Genomic DNA, 22,565 nt, shown 5'->3' with positions numbered 1-22,565 from the left:
TCCACATCTTTCAGGAATGACTGTGCTGCTAATAGCCACTAAGGATCTAACAGGAAAGAAGAAATTCATAAGGTAAATCCAGCCACAACTCAGGATCACACAAGAATGTGGCCTTTCAAAAGAGAGGTGACAAAACAGTCCCTGCCTTTGCTATAACTTCTGATGAAGGACTGAGAATAGCTAAGTAAACAACTTCTGTGGTCCTCATGGAGCTTTTGTGTCATTCATGGTGGACATGTTCATTTGAAAGTTCTTACATTTACATCTCTTTTGATCTCTGCTCAACAAAATCAAGTTTGTGATGCTTCACATGATTCCTAAATTTTTGTATTTTCTGACTGAGAATTACTTGCCCTGTTATTTATTTGGGGGATATTCTATGTTAAAATTGGCATGTTTGATTTCCACACATCTTGAGAAATCCTTGGGCTATTATCATTAGGTGATTTTCTGAGAGTGAGAAGTCTGGTAGTCAAAGTTAAGAAGTCTCAGAAAAGCCACATACAAAAAAAAATTAATGAAAAGCATTTGAACAACAAATGTTTTCAAAGAAAATTATCATCACTGGGATACTGGGTCAAATTCCCAGCTGGCTTCAGTGTAGGTCTTCTGATTTCTGCCAGATATGGATCTGGATCATGTAGCTCTTGTCAAAATGAACGACAAGGCTTGGGCTTCTCAGTAAAGTAATTCATTAATCAATACATGCTTATCATACATATAATTTCTGAAAATGAGAACAATTTTGTCCTTGCATAAAGCCCTCTAGAATCACTGAGAAAATTTGCATGGACTTCATTGAATTATGGATCACATCCTGTATATATCTACATTTTTAAATCTCTTCCAGTGCTTCCTCTTTCAATGGAAATTAATAGCTTCTTGAATTGAAATGACCAGTTTCCAATTTATTTTTGCATAAGCAGAGTCCAGTGGGATTAAATATGAATGCTGGCTTGCTTATTCATTAATCATAAAAATATGGTATTCAGTTAGTTATGTAAGTGATTATTTTGGCACGGAAATGTCTGCTACTTTTATGGCTGTGCTTAAGGATCATGTCAAGTGCAGCAGAGAACTTAGAAACCCATTCACCTTGATATACTCTTTTATAAAGAACACACAAAGATTCATAAATGCTCTGGAGCCAATACTGATTTTGTAGATGTTAGCATAATGCGAGGTCAACGTGTCCAAGCATCCGCATTCAATTGTATAGTTACAGGGAGAAGCAGCAAAAGTTCATGTGAGACTTCTTTTAAATCCTCCTGGCCACATATGACCTATGTAAAATATTTTATTCTGAGAACATATAAAAATGTAAACATTGCAGCTCCTGTTTGTTTAAAGTCTGAACAGTCAGATGAACAAGGTTGAACTGGCCCCAAACAATGCTAAATTCTTCGCTCCCATTCAGCTTTTGGGTCAAGGAAAAGGGACAAGAACAAGACGTGATGTGCCATTGGAAAGTAGTAAGTAGCAAGGAGCAAATCAACATGAGATGCAAGTCAGAGGTTTGTTGAAACAGGTTCAGTACTTGGTTTCTTTTCCTGCAGGGTTGCTGGAAGCTGAAATTCTGCACTGGACAGGGTAATTCAATACGCTTGGCGTATAAGAAGTTGCCTCACTGGCACAGACATCTTCTATCTAAAAATGAAGGAAATGCTAGTTCCACCTTTGTCTCCTTCCAGTGTCCTTGCGTCACTGGCACCCCATTGTCTTTTCCAAGTACAAAGAATAATCTCAGGCTTGATTCACTGTGCTTCCATTTATTGAGGCCAGAGCACTGCCATGTCCTTGCTCCTTGTAAAAATAAACTTCATGAATTCTCTCTTTTCTGGTCATTATTGCTATTTTAGAGAAGGAAATGTGTTAGGTTCTGATTTTTATTTTCAAGAAAATATGTAGGCAGATTACAAAAGTTTCACGATATTGGTCTCACTGAATTCTCCTTCTCTGAGAAAGCCATGTCTGAAAAGTAGTTCCTAGATGAGAAATTGGTCCAGTCTTGATTTTTTTATTTATTTTTTACATGGTGAAACCCAGAGCCTGATTGTAAGAAAATATTAAAATTTCTTCAGCCCTTTTGCAAGTATAATGGGTACTTGTGATGGCAAAAGTAGTCTAAACATTTTTCACTAATACAAATATTTTGAACTGAAGAGATTAATAATCAGTTTCTTGTGTCTTTTCTCTTAGCTGCTGTTTTTTTCAGTAGCTAAAAAAAAACACAGGCCAACCTGGTGCATCTCTTGTACAACTCACAGCCAAACAGCAGCGCCAGAAGGAGAGAGGGCTGCACATAACATGTGGAGAAACAGGAGAATGGAAAGATGGAAGGAATCAAGTATAAGGTCTCATGATTTCTTAATCACTATGTCCACATCTTGTTCCATAATGCATACAAGATTTCAGCCATCCAATCTACTGAAATCCCTCTCACAACATGTCAGCTTTTAACTAAACATCCCACTCTCATCCTTGATGGGTTACCCATCCCCATTGACATTGTGCTGTCTTCTGCATTATCCTGGGGTTTTTTATGCTCATGGTATTTGTGAGTCCTAACATACTATTTCCCTACTGTTAGTCATGCCGATCACTCAACACATGGAGATTTCTGGGTTTCCCAGCTGTTTGCATCTCTCAACTTTACTGTGCTACCTACTGCATTTGCCAATGTCCTGTCAGCCAGTCATCTTGACCATCAAACCATTGCAACTCAGGGTAGTATCTGAAGGATACTGCTGGAAGGAGAAAGGCAGTTTCAGTGCTTCAGAGTATCTAGGTAGTCCTAATGACTAAAATTAATCATCCCAAAAGGGATTCAGTCAGCATTACCAGCACAGCACCATGTTTCCCCACTGCAAGAGGAAGATTTTTATAGGCTGCTCTCTTCCCTTCCTCCAACTCACTGCTTATAAGAGAGCAAGCCTCCAAAGCCGGTCTATGAAAAAGGAGCTCTTGCTCAGTCAGAGCAGGCTGTGGTAGTGTATCTCATGCCTCAGCACTGTTTCTATGCTGTCTCAATATGGGTATCTCAAGATCCCATTATATCTCAGAAGGAATATCAGGTAAAGAGTTGCGGCTCTTCAGAGATCATCTCTTTGCAAAACTGTCTGCAGGTCTGGACTGGGGATGGACCAGCGAAAAACGGGTTCCTTGCAGTCCACATGGTGCCCCAAGCGTTTTTTGGTTTTTTTTTTTCCTTGTACCGGGACATCCTGAGACGCTGCAAGCCACGCTCCAATATTCAGGACCCTCTTCCACATGGAAACCCCACGGCCAAAGTGGGAGCCTGAGCTCACCCTCTGTCCCCACGTCTCATGGGCATGCTCTCCACAGCAAGGGTTGCGCAGTAACTCCTGAGTGGGTCGTTCAGCGCTGCTCCCTCTGCTCGGGGCTCCTCGCTCGGCACCCACACACCCCTCCCACGTCGAGGGGTGTCGGTTCCCAGGGCTCCGCCGCCGGGCTGGCCCCGGCCGAGGTGCCGCCGTCGGGAGACCCCGGCCCCCCCGCGCAGGGCGGGGAGGGCAGCGCCGGGGGGAGTGGCCCGGCCGGGCCGGCCTCATAAATAGCCCTCGGCGGGGCTGTGGCGGGAGGAGCCGCCGGAGCCGCCGCTGTCGTTCCGCGCCGGCCGCGGCCAGAGGCGAGTCAGGACCGCGGACAGCGCCCCCCCCGCGCCGCCCCGCGCCCACCATGACGGCGGAGACCCACCTGCAGGGCGTGGAGATCTCGGCAGCCCAGTTCTTCGAGATCTGGCACCACTACGACTCCGACGGTGACTCCTTTCCCTCGGGGGCGCGGGGGGCGAGGGTGGCGAGCCCGCGGGAGGCCGGGGGGACAGCAGCGCTGCCCGCCCGAAGGCGGCCCGGGCCCCCCGGAGCCATCGGGAGCGGGGCCGGGGCCGGGAGAGGGGCGCGGGAGCCGCTCTCCGCCGGCAGGGAGCAGCCGGGTCGGAGACGCCCCTGCCGGCGCTGGAGAACGGAGAGAGTTTGGAGGGAGCGGTGCCGGCAGCCTTAGTAACTCTTTCTGTTGTTCATTCAGGCAATGGGTTCATGGACGGGAAGGAGCTACAAAACTTCATCCAGGAGCTGCAGCAGGCACGGAAGAAGGCAGGCTTGGTAGGTTAATGTTTCGTCCCACTTTTCCGTCTTCTTCGGGAAAGAAGAGTTTTTCTTGAGCAGACTCCGGTGTCCCGGTTCCTCCTGTTCTCTTGCCATCCCGCGGTTCATGCACCTGCCGCAGCGGGCAAAGGGAAATAGCTTGGTTAGAAAGGAGCAAGTTGCAAATCTGATAAATCGTCAGCTTTGGAAAGGTAAAACCAGGGTCCACCTCACTGATGAGCGGCTCCCGCTCGTACCTTGCAAGGCTACAAGCTGATACTCCTGGCAGTGCTTAAAAAGAAAAGTCAGGAAATGTACGGATGCTGTCTTTTTGTCTTGGATGGGACCTTATCCCATTGCAATTAATCTTATCTGATCCAGATATGTACTCATTAAAACTGGCGGGGAGAGTGGGAGACACACACAAACACAAAAAAAAGGACGAGGAAAAAGAGGAAGAGAAAAAACGCATCACTTCAGGGTAGTTGGACTCTTAATTTCTTAATTTCACACGTAATGGGCAGCAAGGGCTGAAATGCGTTTCTGCCCCTTGGTGGTCACTAAATAGATCTGCAGATGACTCCTAAACACTTACTGCTCTTCACCAGGAGTGTGAGTACCAAATCTAGGCTGTTTAAATGGCTCAGAGAGACAGCGAAGGTTGTCAAAACATGTCTGTGTACGAGTTATTGAAACATTAATTATTAATTTCCTCCAAATTATACCCATGCAGGGGGAGAAAGAAAAGAGAGAAAGAAATAAATAAATTTAAGAATCTGTGTAAAAATACAGCCACTCTTAGCATCAAAGCCCAATATATAACTTAATGGAACCAGTCTAAATGAATCTATGCTAAAAGAATACTGAAGAAACAGAAAAAAAAAAATTAAGTGGATGATGTGTGCATGGAGAAAATAGATTAATACTTCCTAATAAGAATGCCTCCAAATTGAGAAATAGCTTTTCAATAATTAACTTTGCTTTGAAAGTTCCTAAATATTTTAGACCTAAATGCAGAAAAAATAGTTAATATGAAACTTAATTGTTTTTGTGGAAAATTGTATAATTTAAATTGTATCAGTACAAACTTTCCACTTATGATAATTTGTCTCACAGCAATGCCTTTTATGTTACTGCAGTCTAGGTAGCAGTTAATTCTTATAAGAGATGTTGGTGTAGGCTCTCATTTTCCTGAGTGTAAGTTCAAACTAGAATTAAAAATAAAATAAAGCAAAATTTAAGTTAAAAAACACCAAAACAAAACAGAAAATTGGGAAATCAGTGTGGGGTTTTTTTCAAGGAAAAAGTCTATTTTTTGTTCACAGAAAAGATTAATCAACTTCAATACATTTCAAGTATTGCAACAGAACAAATCTCTCTTTTATGCTAAAGTACAGGAAACTTAAGTATGCTCAGTTGAAAGAAGATATTAAAGCCTCTTTATATTTAGTATGAATGGCACTGTTAGTAGAAATGCTAATATATTACTGAGTAGTTAAAAATTGATTAGAAGCTCAAGGTAAAAAATGTTTATAATTTTAAGGTCAGAATATTTTCTCTCTTGAAGCAAGTGTGCATCTCTAAAAAACATAGCCTACTCAAAGCAACACAGAAACCCTTGCAGGATTATTCTTATCTGCCAGAAATGTTATAATGTATTTGGGGTTTTTTAAATAACTCCTGCTGGTATCTGACACTGTATTCTAAAAATGCTCAGATGTTTAAGTTTTTCTGTCCCATTTCTCTGATTGAATCCTAGCTTTGGAGTGTTCTGCTGAAAAGAGCAATCTACAGTAGCAAAACCAAATTCAGCACCTGGTCTGTGGGCTCTGGAGTATGGCTATATGTCATCTTAGGTTTCAAATCTAACCTGGTTCTTGCATTTGAAGGCTCATTTGCTAAACAAGCACCTCATTAGTTCATTTCTTGTCTCACGGGATACTAATTCAGTATCTTTGAATATCTATTCTTTTGCCAGGAGGGACACATTGAGAAACTAGTGTAGGTTATATGTAATTTCCCTGTCTGTCCTTCTTTTAACACTCCAAAGCTTCTTTGTCATCATTAACTTCTGCATTTCAGGTCGCTCTTCTGCTCACTATTTTTGAAATATTCAATTATGCATTCTCCATAGCTGGATTTTACATCAGTCATGCCATATGCATTAAAGAATCACATTGATGCTGTCATTGAATAGGATGGTTTAATATTTCCCAATATTCTTCCCAACTACAGAACTGTTCTAATTATGTTCTGATGCTAATCCTTGCATTAATCCACTCAGTAAGCCTGTACTTTCACAGCTGCTTTTTCTCAGACAGAGAGGTAGCATGCAGCTTGATTCAGGCTAGCCCCCCTGGAAGGGGGGAATGTCTACTCAGAAGGTTTAGTGCTTGAGCTTTGGAAACATTAGGCTCTTTTGTTTCATACATGATGGTAGATACTGGTTGACCTGGTATAAATTCAGCCATGCTAAAAAGAACTCTTTTTTAAAGATAAAAGCTGCAAAAGTGTATAAACATAGTTTCTGTTTATTGTGACCCACATTTATGCAATACATTCTCTATTTGGGAGTGCCAATTGCCAAAAGAAACCCTGGGGTATAAGTGACCAGTGCAGAGGTTGATAAAGTGCTAATAGTTGGGTCTTGTCTGAGCTATTCCACATCCATTTCTCACTTTCCCTGCCTGTATAGCTAACGACAACATTTCTCCACAGAAGTATGTTATTTATGAGTACAATTATGTGAGTGTTTCTGTAGTGCCAATTATCCTTACATTGTCAAATCGTATCAGAAAAAGCCAATTTTTTCCACTTGTTGGAAAATATCTTTTCTGAGGTGTCTGACTAAGGCGTGAAGGGCTAGTTTCTTCATTTCAAAAGTTGAGCACTGCATCTCTATCAGGTTTAGAACTAGACTTGGTTAAATTTAGGCAATTTTTTGATAAAAAATATTTATTTGAATAACATAACTCAAATAACTCTTCAAGCAACTCATGAGCAGGTTAAGTGAACACCAAAAAACTCATCATAATTTCTGAATAATGAACTAGAGGATGAGTTTCCTGGTTTGTTTAACCTGTAATCAACTGTTCCTCCTTCTATGGCTGGACATTGTCCGGCACTGCAGAGCTGTTATTAGAAAGATTAGTAAAATTTTAACCAGGACTAATTAAAATCCAAGTGTCTAATTCTCCATTCTATCTGCTAAGCAAACTTGTCCCCACTTTGGGATCATTAGATGAAAGGTGACTTTGAAGTCCATTGTATTAATAACCACATCTCTAATTAAAGCCACGGCAAATTACTAACTTGCTATGGATGACTTTGACAGAAATAGGATACTAGGCCGTGACTGTATCAGCCACAAGGAACTGACATTTTAGTTAGCTTTGGCAGGTGAAATTTGGGACAAGCTGCAACAGACTTTGTACAGCTGAGAGTCCCCGTGTCTCCAGTGAGAAAATCACTTAGGTCCTATATAATCAGATCTATTATAACAACTAAACCTTTAATTTCCAAAGTCTGATGTAACTTCATCTATAACTAACATCTATAATAACAATTATCCATTGTTTCAATGTAACTGTAATCCTATTCTTGCTGAATGGTTTCACTAGCTTCCACCTCTAAGAAATACAATGAAAATTAAAAGTTCAATCAGTATTGAAAGTTGATGACATCTCATATCAAAGAAAGACCGGTCAAGTTGAAGTGTGAAATCAAATATATAGATATTTACCCCAGACTGGCACTTCTTGCCATAGCCTAGAATGAGAAGTCTTTAGAGGACAAACGTATAGCAGAAACCATAATTTATATATACAACAACGGTGGCTTTATTCTGTCAGATTTAAGGTACTACTTAAAGTTTTCTCCCGACTAAATCTCCCTTTCTACATTTAAGCAGTGACATTTTGACTCTGTTTCCATGATAACCAAATACTAAACAGTGAAAAATATGATATTGTGATGAGATTTTTAAGACTAAAATAGCATCCATTGTTAAGGAAAAATCCACTCAAAGATGTGGAAAGACTATTTTGATGTTCAGATGTATTATACTGAAATTTTCTCCTTATTTTGAAAGATTCTGCAGTGCCTTCAAATTACTAATTTAAAAATGAAAACTGAGAAAATGGAGTAATAATTGCCTATGAACTTAACTGTCACCCTCTCAAACAAAGGAACTGTTAGACACATCTTCCAACACATCTGTCTTTATATTTTTTTCATTCTGTAAACTAAAATAGCATTCTAAGCATTTAGATGCCAATCATTCACGCTGGCTATAACATAATTCCCTAGGAAGTAAAATGAAAAAAAAGTTAATTTAAACTTGACGAGTGTAGCTGCAATGTTTGAGTACTTCATTAAATGTGGTATGTTATTTGGCAAATAATAGATTATTCAAGTATGGTTACATATGTTTCTTGTATTTTAAAGTAATGATTCTATCATTGTAACTTTGTAGGATTTAACACCTGAAATGAAAGCTTTTGTGGACCAATACGGGAAATCTACTGATGGAAAAATAGGTATAGTTGAGGTAAGAGAGTTACTTTGTAACTTTACTTGAAGAAAATACATTTAGCACAGAACAATGTGAGCATAATATGCCAATACTTAGGATTTATAGATAGACAGAATTTTCTTCTTCACCTTTAAGATTTTTTTTTCTTTCACTAATGAAACTTTTTCATTAACATATACATAAGTAATATGTATACATAAGTAATGTATTCCTTACCACATTCCAGACATTTCACCACAAATCATTTAACTTTTCTCTCTTCATTCAATAAGCATCAACAAAAATTTAGGTTTTCTACAAAGTAGAATAAAGGTCTTTTTCAGAAATCTAAATTAAAACGGTAATTTTATGAGAAGTAATATGATGTCGTGCTACCTGTGATTTTGAACTCATGCTCTGTCACCATTCCTAATAGTGCTGATAACATCTGAGTGAAGTTAATTGGGCAGTTACTGTATGTATTCCATTCTAAAAAAAACCAAATATGTAACCCAAGTAAGTCAGCATGTTAATCATGACTAAGAATGAATTTCTTAGGATTTCCTTTCTTGAACTTTAACAGAACTACAGGCAGAAAATTCTCACATTCCTTACTCCCATTTTCTGAAGAGGCTGAAGATAACCAGCTTCTCCTTGTACAGCTGCTCAACAATTGTATAACTTAGACAACTTGATAGGAAGGGGGAACCATTGTGTTTTCTCTGAATTTCATTCTTCAGCACTGCAATTCAAGAAGGAGAGTTTGTGGGGTTATAGGGTTACAGTTTGAGAAGTCACTTCTCTGAGCTTAAATCAACAACTCATTTATGACACTCCGAGTGCAGTGACACTGCGTTTTATTATTAAAAGATACTGTATTTTTTTTCCTGATAATAAGAAATCTGACCTAGAGAGCTAATTAAGAAACAGCTGGAAACAAGCCAGGCCTGCAAAATTTCTACAGTGACCAGCTTTGGGTCAGTGTCTAATTTTAAAACTGAGGACTGTATAGAATCTGTAGAAGTCAATAGAAAGTATCACTGCTGATAGAATAGATCCTTTCAAGACACCTTTTTCCCTCTGTCATATGTATGAATTTTATATACTTGTTTAAAGGCATATGTAATTTTATATACTTGTTTAAAGGCATATGTACCACAGAAACATGAACAATTTGTTTCACTTGCAGCCACAATTGATTTTTGAAAGTGCATCTTTTAACAATACTTAGCATTGATCAAGTAGCTTTGCAACTAGAAAGAAGTGGAATTTATTTGGTACAACAACTCTTTTTGTTTTGGACTAACAAACAAACACTAATTTATTTGTTATTGAAGAATTTTATTTAAATTAGTCTTTTTTAATATCTGTGGAGCCAGCACTGATGCAAGAAGAATGTGTGAACAGTGCCTAAAAAGGACTGTGCTTCTTCACTTAGTAAAGATAACTGGAAGTTTTACCTTTCAAATTCTATTTCTGATTCTTATATTGACTTAATGAGGGAAGATGAGCAAATCCAACAGGGTCTGATATGGCTCACCACCCCCAGTGAAGGGCCAAGCATGTTCAGCATTCACGGAAGCAACTGAATAGTGATAGTATGTAGTTCAATGACTGAAGGGACTTTCTCCCTTAATATAGCAGTTTCCAAACCCAATAGCTGTATTTTGTTTCCCTTACATCAGCATGAGGCTTGATTTGGAAAGTGCTGATGGGACTCATGAAATAACTGTGTCGTACGTGCAGAGCAGTATGATATTAAAGTTGGTATTTGGACTTGACTCTCCTTCCTTATATTAAAAAAAAAATCCAGTAATTCCAGATTGTTCCCATTTACATAGTACATCAAATCGTTTTTCTGAAAACTGTGTGAACGCTGTTCAAGAAAACTTACGTAAAGCCATTCAGATTCCCAGCCCTCAAAATGGACACCCAGCATTTGACAAAGAATGAATATGCCAGCCAATAATGAGTTTTTAGGAAAGGTCTGTTGACTGAGATAAAGAGGAGGCCAGGGTGGCTTCACAGAGGAAGAAATGGATTTTCAGCTCAGATTAAGTGTTGATTCTCTCTTTGCAAGCACACTGCAGTTAGTTTGCTGGCTGTTATCCAGTGTCCTCCAGCTAAAGGCAGAGCCTGACCTGCCCACTTTCTTTCCATTGTGTAAGAGACCTTTAATTCACCTTTTGTAATCATTGAGACCAATGCTTTTACTAAAATGTGGCTGTGAAACCCAAGGTTTCAAAACTCAGAGCTGCAGCAATTTCACATTCAAATTATTTGAAAATTACTGCTGCCAAAAAATTGACTACTTATTAGCTTAAAATATTCTTTGTACTCCCATGCTCTATTATGGGATTTTAAAAAGCAAATTCACTCTATCAGGTGAAAGGAATTCTAAATAGCATTAAATATCAACGGAATTTACTTAGAGAACAATGTCTAGAAAATAGTTCTGATATTGTTCGAGGTACTGAGAGTATTTTTCTGCTAGATAGCCTGTAAAGACACACCTCAGCCTGCAGCTGACCAGAGAGAAGTCAAACCAGTCTCAGGCTTTGTAGCTGTCCTCTATTACTTGCGATCCAGAGATAACCAACCTTCTCCATAAAAGCAGCAAAGCTCAAGGCTCACTAAACTCCTATTACTGCCATACACAGACTTGCAGTGGTCTGCACTCTTACTCAAACATGCTCACAAAGTCCCACTATGTTTATCCCCACAAATAAGTCATCACTTAAAATAGCACCAGGTTTCCATCTTTCTTCTTGGCAGTGGTATAAAACTGGGACTGGGAAGTTGAACCAGTTTCCACACAATCTACTCATCCCTTTAATACTGCAGAGTTTTCCACAAAAAGCAATTTAATGCCTTCCCCTGAGACTTACAAAAGGTGAGAGGTATAGCTTAAAATAAGGTAATTTTCTTTCAGAGGTAATGCCTCAATTACAGTTTTATACTGCTAATAAGCTGTTAATGATCCTTTGGACAGTTACTATTTTATGGTGCCCTTGCAAAATTCACAGGAATTGGCTATGTCATTGAACGACATCTTATTTATATTTTCCACACAAGCAAATCCTTTTCCATTGTTATAGTCAGTCACTTCACCCAACTTATAATTTTTATTCTGAATAGTTTTTCCATTCAACATTTGCTGATAAATAGGAGCATACTCTAAAAATCAAAGCTTTTCTGTCATGAGAGAAATAAAAACATTTTTTCATAAATCAGGACTGAGTTAGACACATTTAGCTATTGTGTACACATAAATATATACTCACCCATACGTGTATATTCTGTTTCTAATGGAGTAGGTTTTGAAAGCTGCTGACAAAAATGCATTTCTTGGGTTGATTTTGATTTCATGTTCAGCCACTTAGCAAAAGCACTCAGAAGGCTCTGATGGGCCTGACAGCCTGTCATCAGCCGCACCATTTCTGTAAGGAGAGTGCTCTGATGTGTCTTTTCAGCTGTACCAACACTAAAAGAATTTAACTGATTCCTTGCACATATGATTTTAGAGAAACAAGAGATATGTCTCTATAACTTTGTTGTGTCTGTGAGGTGAGAGCTGAAGTCACTTATAGCTCTGCTGGTTCCCAATAAAAAAGCCTCAGCAATTAGGCAACAGCACTGAAATAGGCAGAACAAAAGATTTGAGGGAGTGAAATGAAGACAGAAAAACAAAAATTTGAATTAAAATTTTAAGATGAGACTCCAGAAAGTCTGCAGATGTCATTTTACATAAAAGAATGCAGCTAAGAAATCTGTCGTTCTCCATTTTCTCCATAGTAAGCACAGCTGGTCTATTCTTCAAGTAAAAGTTTTGGTTTTTTTTAATCAAAACATATTTCATACATTTTGAGGACAGAAAAAAAAATTGGGCTTTTGTTAAAGACAAATCATGAATTTACATTAAATTATACAGCATATTTTCCATCTTCTACATTTGTCACTTGCCAAAATTGAGTTATAGTAAATGAACATTTTCAATAATCAGTACAATAATGTCTGATTTTAAAAAAGCCTTTTGTAGAGAAGAGGCATTGGAAGAACCATCCCTGGTTTTGCAGGACTAAAAGCCCTCTTGATTTCTTTCTGGTATTTATAGCTCTTTTTGAACATATCTCTGTGACTGACAAATGAGAACTGCCATCCCTTACCCTCCCTATTTTCTGGGGTTTTTTCTCCTGGTTTTTCCTTATATTTAACCATTTACATTACACATATGTTCTTCAGGGCAGTGTTCCTTTCTTTCTTTCTCTTCCTTGGTATCTGAGTAGTCTGTATTTCTGTTTTCTAATTCATAGTCCTTCACACTTATCCTCTTGTGTTATGCTTTCCCTTCATGCTGATTCAGTGGATTTTAATACAGATTCTAATTCTGCATGGGTGAATCTTTTTCCCCTTTCCCCAGCTCCCCTTTTAGTAAAGTGCTACCTCACTCCCTTCTCTCAGACCTCAAGTTCTGTTTGACCTTGATGACTATGACAGAGCTGCAAGCCAGAAGCCTTTCAGAGGCATCTTCCAAACACTTCAGCTAGCAGGATGAAGCTTCCAAGTGAGCCACAATACAGCAGTGGCAGTGTGAGCACAAAGAATTCCACACACTTTAAAAAAAGCTCCATGCTCTATTACAGGCTCAGCTGGCCTGATGAAGAGCCAAAATTTAATCTTAAATTCTCTTGCAGCTTGCTCAGGTATTGCCAACGGAAGAGAATTTCCTGTTGTTCTTCAGATGCCAGCAGCTAAAGTCAAGTGAAGATTTCATGCAGGTATGGTATGAAAATTTGTCTGTTACAAAATAATGAAAGATCTGCTTACCATAAACATATTAAAACATTCACATTCTGATTGCAGACCTGGAGGAAATATGACAGCGACCACAGTGGCTTCATTGATTCTGAGGAACTTAAGGTAAACCAGTATCTATGAGCATGCACAATATGAGAACAGGTGCTGGATTACAGCTTGTGCAGCTATCTCTTTCTTCAGATACCCACATGTGCATGTTTTTGCATTTCAGACGTGACAAAAAATGCAGTACAATTAGCTGATGTTTTTTTGGCCAGTAAATTATTTAAAGTGAAACTCTAATCGGATCAATGTTTTTTTAAGCCATGTTTTAATTCAGATCAGTGTTGGTATCAAATGACTTAGGGTACCAGGCAGCTTAGAAGTAAGAAAGATTAAGAAAGCAAGATGAGTCTCTGACAGCTATGTTGGTTATTTTTTTGGCCTCTTAGGGAAAAGAGCTGCTTTCTTGTGTTTTTTCTTAAGAGCATCACTACTATTAATCACTGTCCTGCTGGACAGTTGATGCTGTCTCAAGTACCATGTAAACCTACAACTTCCTAATTCTAATACTGCTAGACTAACACAAATGGAATTGTGCTGCCTCTGCTTGGTTAACCTAGTAGGATTTTGCTATCAGGTTTAATATGCACAAATAAAAGCAGAATCAAGGTTACCCCTTTGGCCATCTCAGCCTTGCACAGTTAAGAAATCCTCAAACAAGAGTGATTTTATTTCCCTAGTCATTCAACCAATACCAATTTGTCAATGCTGAGTTAGTGTCTCAGAATCACAGGGTGGTTGTTAGGAACCTCAGGATGTCAACCTCTGGTCCAACCCCTCTGCTCAAGCAATACCACCCAGAGCCAGTTGCTCAGGACCTTTTTGAGATGGCCTTTGCACATTGCCAAGAAGGAAGACTCTACAGCCTCCATGGGCAGCCTGTGCCAGTGCTGTGGCATCCTTGCAGTGAAAATGTGTTTCCTAATGCTCAGAGGGAACATTTTGTGTTTCACTTTGTGATCTTTGCCTCTGGTCCTGTCAGTAGCCTAGCTCCATCTTCTTTTCACTCTCTCTTAAAGTATTTCTATGCTTTGATGATGCTTTCCTAAAGCTCCTCTTCTCCAAGCTTAAGCATCCCAATTCTCTCTGCCTTTTTTCATAGCAGAGATGCTCTTATACAACAGCTTTCTGAGGAGAAAGGTGCCATTTTCCACAGTCCAACTGCATTTGATTCATTATTGTAGCCTTTACATTTAATGGAATCAAAGCAATTCATAGCAAGAGAACTATCTGTGTTTATCCAGCTAATTTGGCCTATTTTATCCATATGTGGTATAAAGAAGAGTGATGTAAGTTTTAAATAAAGCACCAGGAGATCAAACTGTTCAAAATCTTTCCTGTTCTTCTGCTCAGAAAAGAAATCCATGACAGAAAAATCACATCTTTTTTTCCTTTTCCCTTTCTCTTTTGAGTTTGATATCTGTGTGACATTTGCTGAGGATCTAAGCTTAAGGTAACCCTCAGACAGACAAGCCCATTCTTCTGCTGACTGGTTGCACCAGGCCAGTGTTTTTAAAGTTGCAGGATCAGGAAAAGGTAGCACTTGAGAACTCTCCAGCTGTTAGATGATGCCTGCTGACTGCTATAATTTAAAATAGGTTTTAAAAGGCAGGGTTGATTGAGGGCCAGCTGAAGAATGAAGAAATTTTAACTGAATCTCTAATGGTTCATCTCTCTTGTGCTGTGATATTTGTTTGCCTCAGAGAAAGAGGTCATTTTAACACTGAAAATAAGACAATAATGTCCAATTTTATTTTTAGATCAGTGTTTCTTGGCAAGCCCAGACATTTTGAGCATTTGCTATGGGAGGAGTACACCCACTTACAACTTTGTAGGTGAAATTTAAGCTGGAAGTCAAGAAAACTTTCTAACAATAGTAATGGCAGTAGAATATGTTGTCTAAGGGGGAGGCAGACTCTTCATCACTGCCTGTATTTAGGAAAGGTTTGGCAATAGCTCAGATCAGAGGCTAATTCAGGAAGTTTAGATAGATAGAATCTTTCTTGAGACATGGACTGAATAGCTTTTTAATTTCCCTTCCAGTTCTATTTTCCATTGAAGCACACAAGATTAAACAGGCTTCTGTAACATCCATTCACAACATTTCAGAACAGTCATGTTCTTCATTATACAAGCTACCAGGAAGAGCCTTCAGCCTGGAGAGGGCCAGGCTAAAAGAGCTATGGGGAGTGTTAGTCATAGCTGTTATATTGTCATGGTTGCATTCAGGTCCAGGAATACAAGTATACAAGTATATTTGCTTACAAGCTCTCCCATTTTCTGTCTTGAAATGTGGCCAAAAATTCTGCAAGGATAATGACACTCCACCTGATGACAGGAATTAAGTCCTTCGTCAGGTCTTGTAATGCCCTTGCTTTACAATTTGGTATCTTCCTTTTTTTGAATGTCACAGATCTAGTAAAGAAATTTAAAACATGGAATGGGTGAAAACCATCTTATCTTTTAAAGTAAAAATGGCTGGTGTTTCAAGTCATGTGATGTCAAATTCTCATTCAAAAATGCAATGAAATTGGCTGCACACATGTAAAATACAAAGTAGGAAGAAGCAATGTTCACTTCTAGCATCAGGTAATGCCATAGGCAAGGACAAAACTCAATTAATCATTGATCCTTTCTGTAAAATTGTTCAGATGCTGCAGGAAGTGATTAGGCATACAAGTTTTCAAGGAGACCCAAAGTTAATTAGTTTAGTTTACTGATAGTGCATATTAAGAAGCAGTATACTGGAAAGCCAAACTTTTTTCCCAAATTCACGATACAACAAATGGCATACAATGCAGTAAGTTTTGTTAGTTACTTCTTCCAAATAAAATGCAATATACTTGAACTTACCAAAAGAAACATATACTCTTAGCTGTTAATAACTTTTTTTTTCCCTACTTATTTGGAACTTCAGTAGTAAATACTAAAGTGGAACTAAAATAATATTTCCCATTACTTTAATCTGAAGTTAGCAAAGTCAGTTAGCAAACATTTTATACTGTAGATAAAAATTCACCTATTACTCTATTTATTTTAACAGAGCTTCTTGAAAGATTTGTTACAGAAAGCAAATAAGCAGATTGAAGACTCAAAGCTAACGGAATACACAGAAATAATGGTAAGTTTATTTAAAGCCATAATGGGTTAATGGGAAGTTACGCAGCAACTGCCCATAATGGGTTAATAGGCAGTACTACTCAAAAAAGGAAAGTCCAGGAATTTTTAACCATAATATTAATATAATATTATGCCATGCCATTGTATTTTCCGTTTTGCTTCCTTGTGCTGCTAGCTGTAAAACCAAAGTACACACATTTCATAGGAGCAAAATTGTTCTTGACATAATTATATTGTTTAGATCAAATTAATTTGGAGTTACTTTCTATATTTTGCTTTCTTTCACTGCGTGTCTGTCTCTTGTCTTAAAAGATATCACTGCATAGGGGCTTCCTTAGATTTACAAATACCTCACACTTTCTTTCTCCCCTTGCTTCAAGGAAGATAATTGATATTTTAGATAATCACTATAGCAAAACTCTTGCTTCCTTGGTCATCCCATCCTTTGAACAATCCATCCATCCCATTGCTATGGCAGTCCATGGTAAGGACCAGTACTGGCTTCTGTATGAGCTTTTCAAGAAAAAAAAGACAGAATTCTCATCTTCAGGAAACGTGTTAATCGACATTTTTTGTTTCACCAGCTTGTTTTCATCCTAAAATACTTGTAACAATCAAAAATGTGCTAGGGAGGTGCACGAGGCCCTCAAACTGGCTTAAGATTGGCTGAACAAAACTTGTGTTTCTCCTGGAAAAAGTCTGCTGGTTCTTTGCACCAGTATAAACCATTTACACAGAAGTGTCACTGTTCATTTACTGCTGAAGATAACATTTTCATCCAGGGAGCTTTTTGACCTCCATCCTAGAGTGTGCTATAAGTTCTGGCCTCTGCAGAGACACACATTGACAAAGAATTTATATAAAAGAGAAAAAAATAAGCCCAGCTCTCCAATCATCTCTGCAGAAAACAGAAGGATAATAAAAAACACACAGTCCTGAGCAGCTGCTGGCAGGCAGAGCCAGCCACTAACAACTCATCAAAATACAAAATAAGTTCACAGCTGCCTCTGCTTACCTCCCTCAAATGCAAATTTGTTTTCCTGGGAAATGCATACAAGGCAGATGCTTTTATACAAAGGAAGGAAGTGTTAAAAGGAACCATGGTGTTGTGTAGAAAAAAATGTTCATAGAATTGGTCACTTTTTTCTGGTATCCTTTGTCATTTATTTTGTATTAACAAAGTGAAATTAGGCCTTTTTCCATTGCATTACATTAGCTCCCTCTTTAAAAGGATATATGTTAATGTATATATGTCAGTACAGGATGTTACTTTTCCTCTTATCTATAAATTACATCTAAAATTTCTGGGATTGCAGGTGATGGGATGGAGTGTGGGTGGTGGTGCTTTCAATACAATGTTTTGTAGTCTGCTGCTTTTGTGACTCTTTTATTGCACAGTAAGTGCAATGTAATGTTTGAAAGTAGAAGAATGGAACTATACAGACAAATACTGGAAGAGAAAGTCCTATGCAGGAACAATATGTTCATCTACTTCTAACAGCTATTATAAGCTGTTTGTGCTTCTCAAGTGGCAGGAACTCATTCTTTCAAGGTCTCAAAGGAAAACAGTTTAATAGTAGAGCTATTGAAAATTATTAAAAATAATAACAACTTATTTTATTATATTAACATAGTTATTATTATAATTTAATTAAGCTTATTTGGAAAGATTTATTTTCCCATTTTCATACCATCAATAAAATAGGATCATCTGCAACATCTGTTCACTCTTTTTTAAAAATATTTCACAGTAAAAAAATATTATCTTTACTTAAATAGTTAGACCTATTCAATTGAATGAAATGTCTATTGTTTTCTGTCTTCAGAATTGAATGCCTTGGATTCTGTTGCACTTAACCCAACAGTTTTTCATCTTTATGAACAGAGAATAATGATTCTATTACCCAATCATGACATGAAGTCAAAAGTAAAATGTTATCACATCAACACTCCTCTCATTTGTAAATAATAACATGCACATTTGTCATACAGGACATTCATTCAGCAGTGTAGGCAGGCTAAGACCTACCTTACCACAGGTTAATCAGAATTGCTTAGCTGGTTTCTTATAATGATTTAGAATTAATTACTCTAAATTACTTAGTCAGTACTTAAAATAAACGTATTACACAGTAAATGTGACCTGGGGACATCATGTCAGGACAAAGTTAATTGGATTTAAGTTTTCTAAATAAGTGTTTTCCTCATTAGGTTGATTAATTTTGATTGATATATTAAATATATATATTCTTTCAGCTCAGGATGTTTGATGCAAACAATGATGGAAAGTTGGAGCTTACTGAACTGGCCAGGTATGTCTTCTGTTTCTTTTCACAACAAATATCACATACCAAGTGCTGTAATAGGAACAGTTAAATATTTTGACCTTTGTTTTTTTTCTCTCCAAAGACTGCTCCCTGTACAGGAAAATTTTCTTATTAAATTTCAGGTATGAATATTCACATTATTCGGGTAATCTATTACTATCACACATAACTGGTGTCATTAATGGGTTTGTTTTCCTTTTGGCATTTAGGGTGTCAAAATGTGTGCAAAAGAATTCAATAATGCCTTTGAGATGTATGATCAAGTAAGTCTTTAAAAAATGGTTTTATTCATGGTGTAGTTTATTGGCACTTATTTTCTGAATTTGTGGAGAAGTAGCCATAACTTCTGGAACTGAAAATAAATTTTTTAACTTATCTTTAATGGTATTTTTTAGGATGGCAATGGCTATATAGATGAAAATGAACTTGATGCCCTACTGAAGGATCTCTGTGAAAAGAACAAAAAGGTAATCCTAGAGGACTTCTTTCCCCTTAGAGATTAGATTTAATTTGGATTTTAAGGACGCTTTAATCCATCCTAATAAGATAAATATAGAGCTTCTAAGTAATAATTCCTGAAGTCAAAGTACAACTAAAAATTGTGGTGGAAATAATAGCAGTGTAAATCTTGAATGAGGGGAGTTACAGTGTCAAGAACTTGCTTGCTTCTGAGACACCAGCTAGCAGCAAGCTAACATATAGCTATCATATAATGGATAACATGCAAATCTATAAAAACATTTTAGTGTCTTACTGTTGGACAGGCTGGGAATACCTGGGATTTTTTCTCAGTTCCTGCCATTGGAAGTAAACTTGTTCATGCTGATAACTAAACAGGATTATAAAGCATTATCTGTTCTTTAAATAGGAATTAGACATTACCAACCTTGCAACATACAAGAAAAGCATCATGGCCTTGTCTGATGGAGGAAAGCTGTACCGAGCAGAATTGGCTCTTATTCTCTGTGCTGAGGAAAACTAGAGCTCTTCTATCATGTCCACTTAACTAGTGATGTACTCTACACAATAACTGTGCACTGTAAGGGAGTAGGCTGTATTTTTAAACTGCATATAGAAAATTAGCCAGGATGTGTGGCACATTCCTTTCAGTTTGTTTCTATACTGTTTGTAATGTACAGTTTTTGTAACAATAAGATTGATAAAGAGAATGTCAGTGTTTGGGCCAGTCTGTATATTCAAAAAGAAACTACATATGTCAGGGTTGGTTTTGGTTGGGTTTTTGCTCTCCTAAACATGGCTGGAGAAAAATTAAACCTGCTGACATTGCTGTGGTCATCATATCCTTTGACACTTGCAACATTTCTTGTTAAACTACATAACAAAAAGATCTACACATAAACACGTATATTTCCCAAAACAAATAAATGTGGGCTTTTTAAATAAGAAACATTAATTCAGATTAAATATGATCTAGGTCTGAAATAGGAAAGAGACATTGGCATGTCTGATTTCAAAAATTTGATAAGGCACTAAGAAATATTTTGAGTTGTTAAACTACCCACTTACAGGAATTACTCTCTGCAGTCTTACAATTACTCTTCTCATTGCGAATTCATAGCATATAGACAAAGCATTTATCTGGAATAGATCTCCATGCAGTAGCTGATAAAAGTATAGTGTTCTCAATCTAGCTGTTTTACTGAATTTAAACATAGGCACTTCAGAAATAAATGCCTTTAATCTGTCTTGAAATCCTGGCTAAATGACAGGTAGTATAGTTAACACACAGATTAACATATGATATTATAAGTGTACCTTTCATGACTATTGCTGTGTCAGAGAATATGACAATCCATTTTCTAAACTATTTTCACATTTTGCAGGTTATAATTATTCTAGTAAATTGCTGTTTTTACATCATATTCTGTGTAATCTATAATTAAATTTAATATCCTAAGATGATTGGTGTCTAGTTTGTGTATCTCCTGTATTCTTGTATCTGTACCATGTAAAAGACAAAGTGACTATTTTAAAAAAAATGTGCCTCCTTGGATCTTACATTGAATTATTAGTATATCTCATTAGCATTAAAAATTGACATTAAATGAAGAAAAAATAGTACAGATTTTATAACAATTTAGTAATTTAGTTTACATGGTGGGCTCTGCTTTTTATTATATTAGAGATGTATTTTTTAAATGGGAACTATACTATGAAGCAGCCCTATCTTCTTGCATCCTTGGGTTTTTTGGCCTGGCTCCCTTTTTACTTTACACCAATTTTATGCCAGGCAACTTCATGAATGTCCAGGCCACTGCTCCCAGTAAGTACTGGAGAAGGAGTTAATTGGGCTGTCTCTTAATGCCAATAAACCTATGCTGCCTCCATGTACAACTGTTTTGGAAGCAATTCCAGGTTAGCAGATTAGCTATACCCAACTTCTCAGATGCATTTCTGTGTCATATTTAACATATGGAAGCAAATGCATTTTACTTGAAATGTGTCTCAAACAATGAGGCTCAATCCTTCAAGATTACAGTCAATGAACTCCCACTGAAATGAACCCTTGAATTCCTCAGGTGAACTCAAGCAACTAAATACCATTTCAGGGATGGCCTAATGGCTCTCTCCAGGCTATGCCTCAGAAAGTTAAGGGGTAGGTGGTGCTGAATGGGATCTTGCTGGGAATAAAAACCACACAAAAAACTAAAATAAGGTTAAACCAGTTCATTCTCACTGTTTTACTCCCACTCCATGCACAGTGATTTAACGTCTTACCTGCTTGTCCCCTCTTTTCTCTATGCAATGTGAAATACATTTGTGTACATGAAGTGAAGGAAAAGTGAATCTGCCTATCAGTACAATAAATGATTGATATTGTTCATATTGTCCACTTGAAACCCTGAATTTTGCCTTATTTTAACATTTTAAAAGTGTAAAGAAAAAAGCCCCAAACCTTGAGTGTAAAAATATGTTTGCTACATCATTAGAGTGAGAGATAAAGCTTTTAAAGTATTGTGACAGATTCATCACAGAAACTGAAATCTGTCTTCCTGAACACAAGTAAAGGTAACTGTCACAGATCCATTCTGAAGTCACCCTTGTGCTACTGATGCTGCCCACCTGGCTCTGCTGCAGGACACAACACAGAAAGTAGGTCTCAGTTGCCCACAGGCAGGGTGTTTCCTGCAGTTATTTCTCTTAAATAAAACTTTAATTAAAGGCAGCAGTTTAGAACCCCAGTTCTAGCAAAGTTGCCTACTGTCAGTGCAAAGCAAATTGTGACAAGTATAGCTAATTCAAAACTGCTGTAAAACCTCCAGGTTTTGAACTCTAAATCACTCCTGGCCAGACTGGTTTTTAAATGTCAGGGTTGGGGCAGAACAAGACATAATAATAAGAGAGGTGGTGATAGGGAAGACTTCTTCTTCCTTCTGGTAGCCATCTGGTGACCAAAGAAAAATCGTAGCATGAACGAAGATTATTTACATGATGTAGTTCAGATATGCCATATTTCAGCTAAACACAGAAACTGAGACAGAGCTACTTGGGATCCTCTTTACTGAAGCTATTAACCATTTTGCTGTCTATATATACGTAATTTACTACAATACACATGCAAAGAAACACTCAAGCTAACAAATACAAAAACCCACTGTCCTGCAAGTTACAAATATG

The 22,565-nt window shown here is 37.7% G+C and overlaps 1 protein-coding gene across 1 annotated transcript; it reads left to right on the top strand.

Annotated features, from left to right (window-relative positions):
• Positions 1–3,602: 3,602 nt before the first annotated feature.
• Positions 3,603–20,442, top strand: CALB1 (calbindin 1). Its single transcript, XM_064391151.1, has 11 exons — positions 3,603–3,781; positions 4,048–4,124; positions 8,581–8,655; positions 13,314–13,397; positions 13,483–13,539; positions 16,523–16,600; positions 18,856–18,911; positions 19,009–19,048; positions 19,136–19,189; positions 19,322–19,393; positions 19,795–20,442. The coding sequence occupies exons 1-11, from the start codon at positions 3,700–3,702 to the stop codon at positions 19,906–19,908; spliced, it is 789 nt and encodes a 262-aa protein (XP_064247221.1). The 5' UTR covers positions 3,603–3,699; the 3' UTR covers positions 19,909–20,442.
• Positions 20,443–22,565: the final 2,123 nt, after the last annotated feature.

The sequence above is a fragment of the Passer domesticus genome, chromosome 1 (assembly GCF_036417665.1).
Source record: "Passer domesticus isolate bPasDom1 chromosome 1, bPasDom1.hap1, whole genome shotgun sequence".
NCBI classification, from domain to species: domain Eukaryota; kingdom Metazoa; phylum Chordata; class Aves; order Passeriformes; family Passeridae; genus Passer; species Passer domesticus.
Note: the sequence above shows the minus strand (reverse complement) of the source record. Positions and strands in the feature narration are given on the sequence as shown.

Bases quoted from the DNA above. Each gene is read 5' to 3' on its own strand.
- CALB1 (XM_064391151.1), top strand. From the start codon at position 3,700: ATGACGGCGGAGACCCACCTGCAGGGCGTGGAGATCTCGGCAGCCCAG. The intron at 8,656-13,313 runs GTAAGAGAGTTA...ATTCTCTTGCAG, and splicing joins GAAAAATAGGTATAGTTGAG to CTTGCTCAGGTATTGCCAAC. The intron at 19,049-19,135 runs GTATGAATATTC...TTTGGCATTTAG, and splicing joins ATTTTCTTATTAAATTTCAG to GGTGTCAAAATGTGTGCAAA.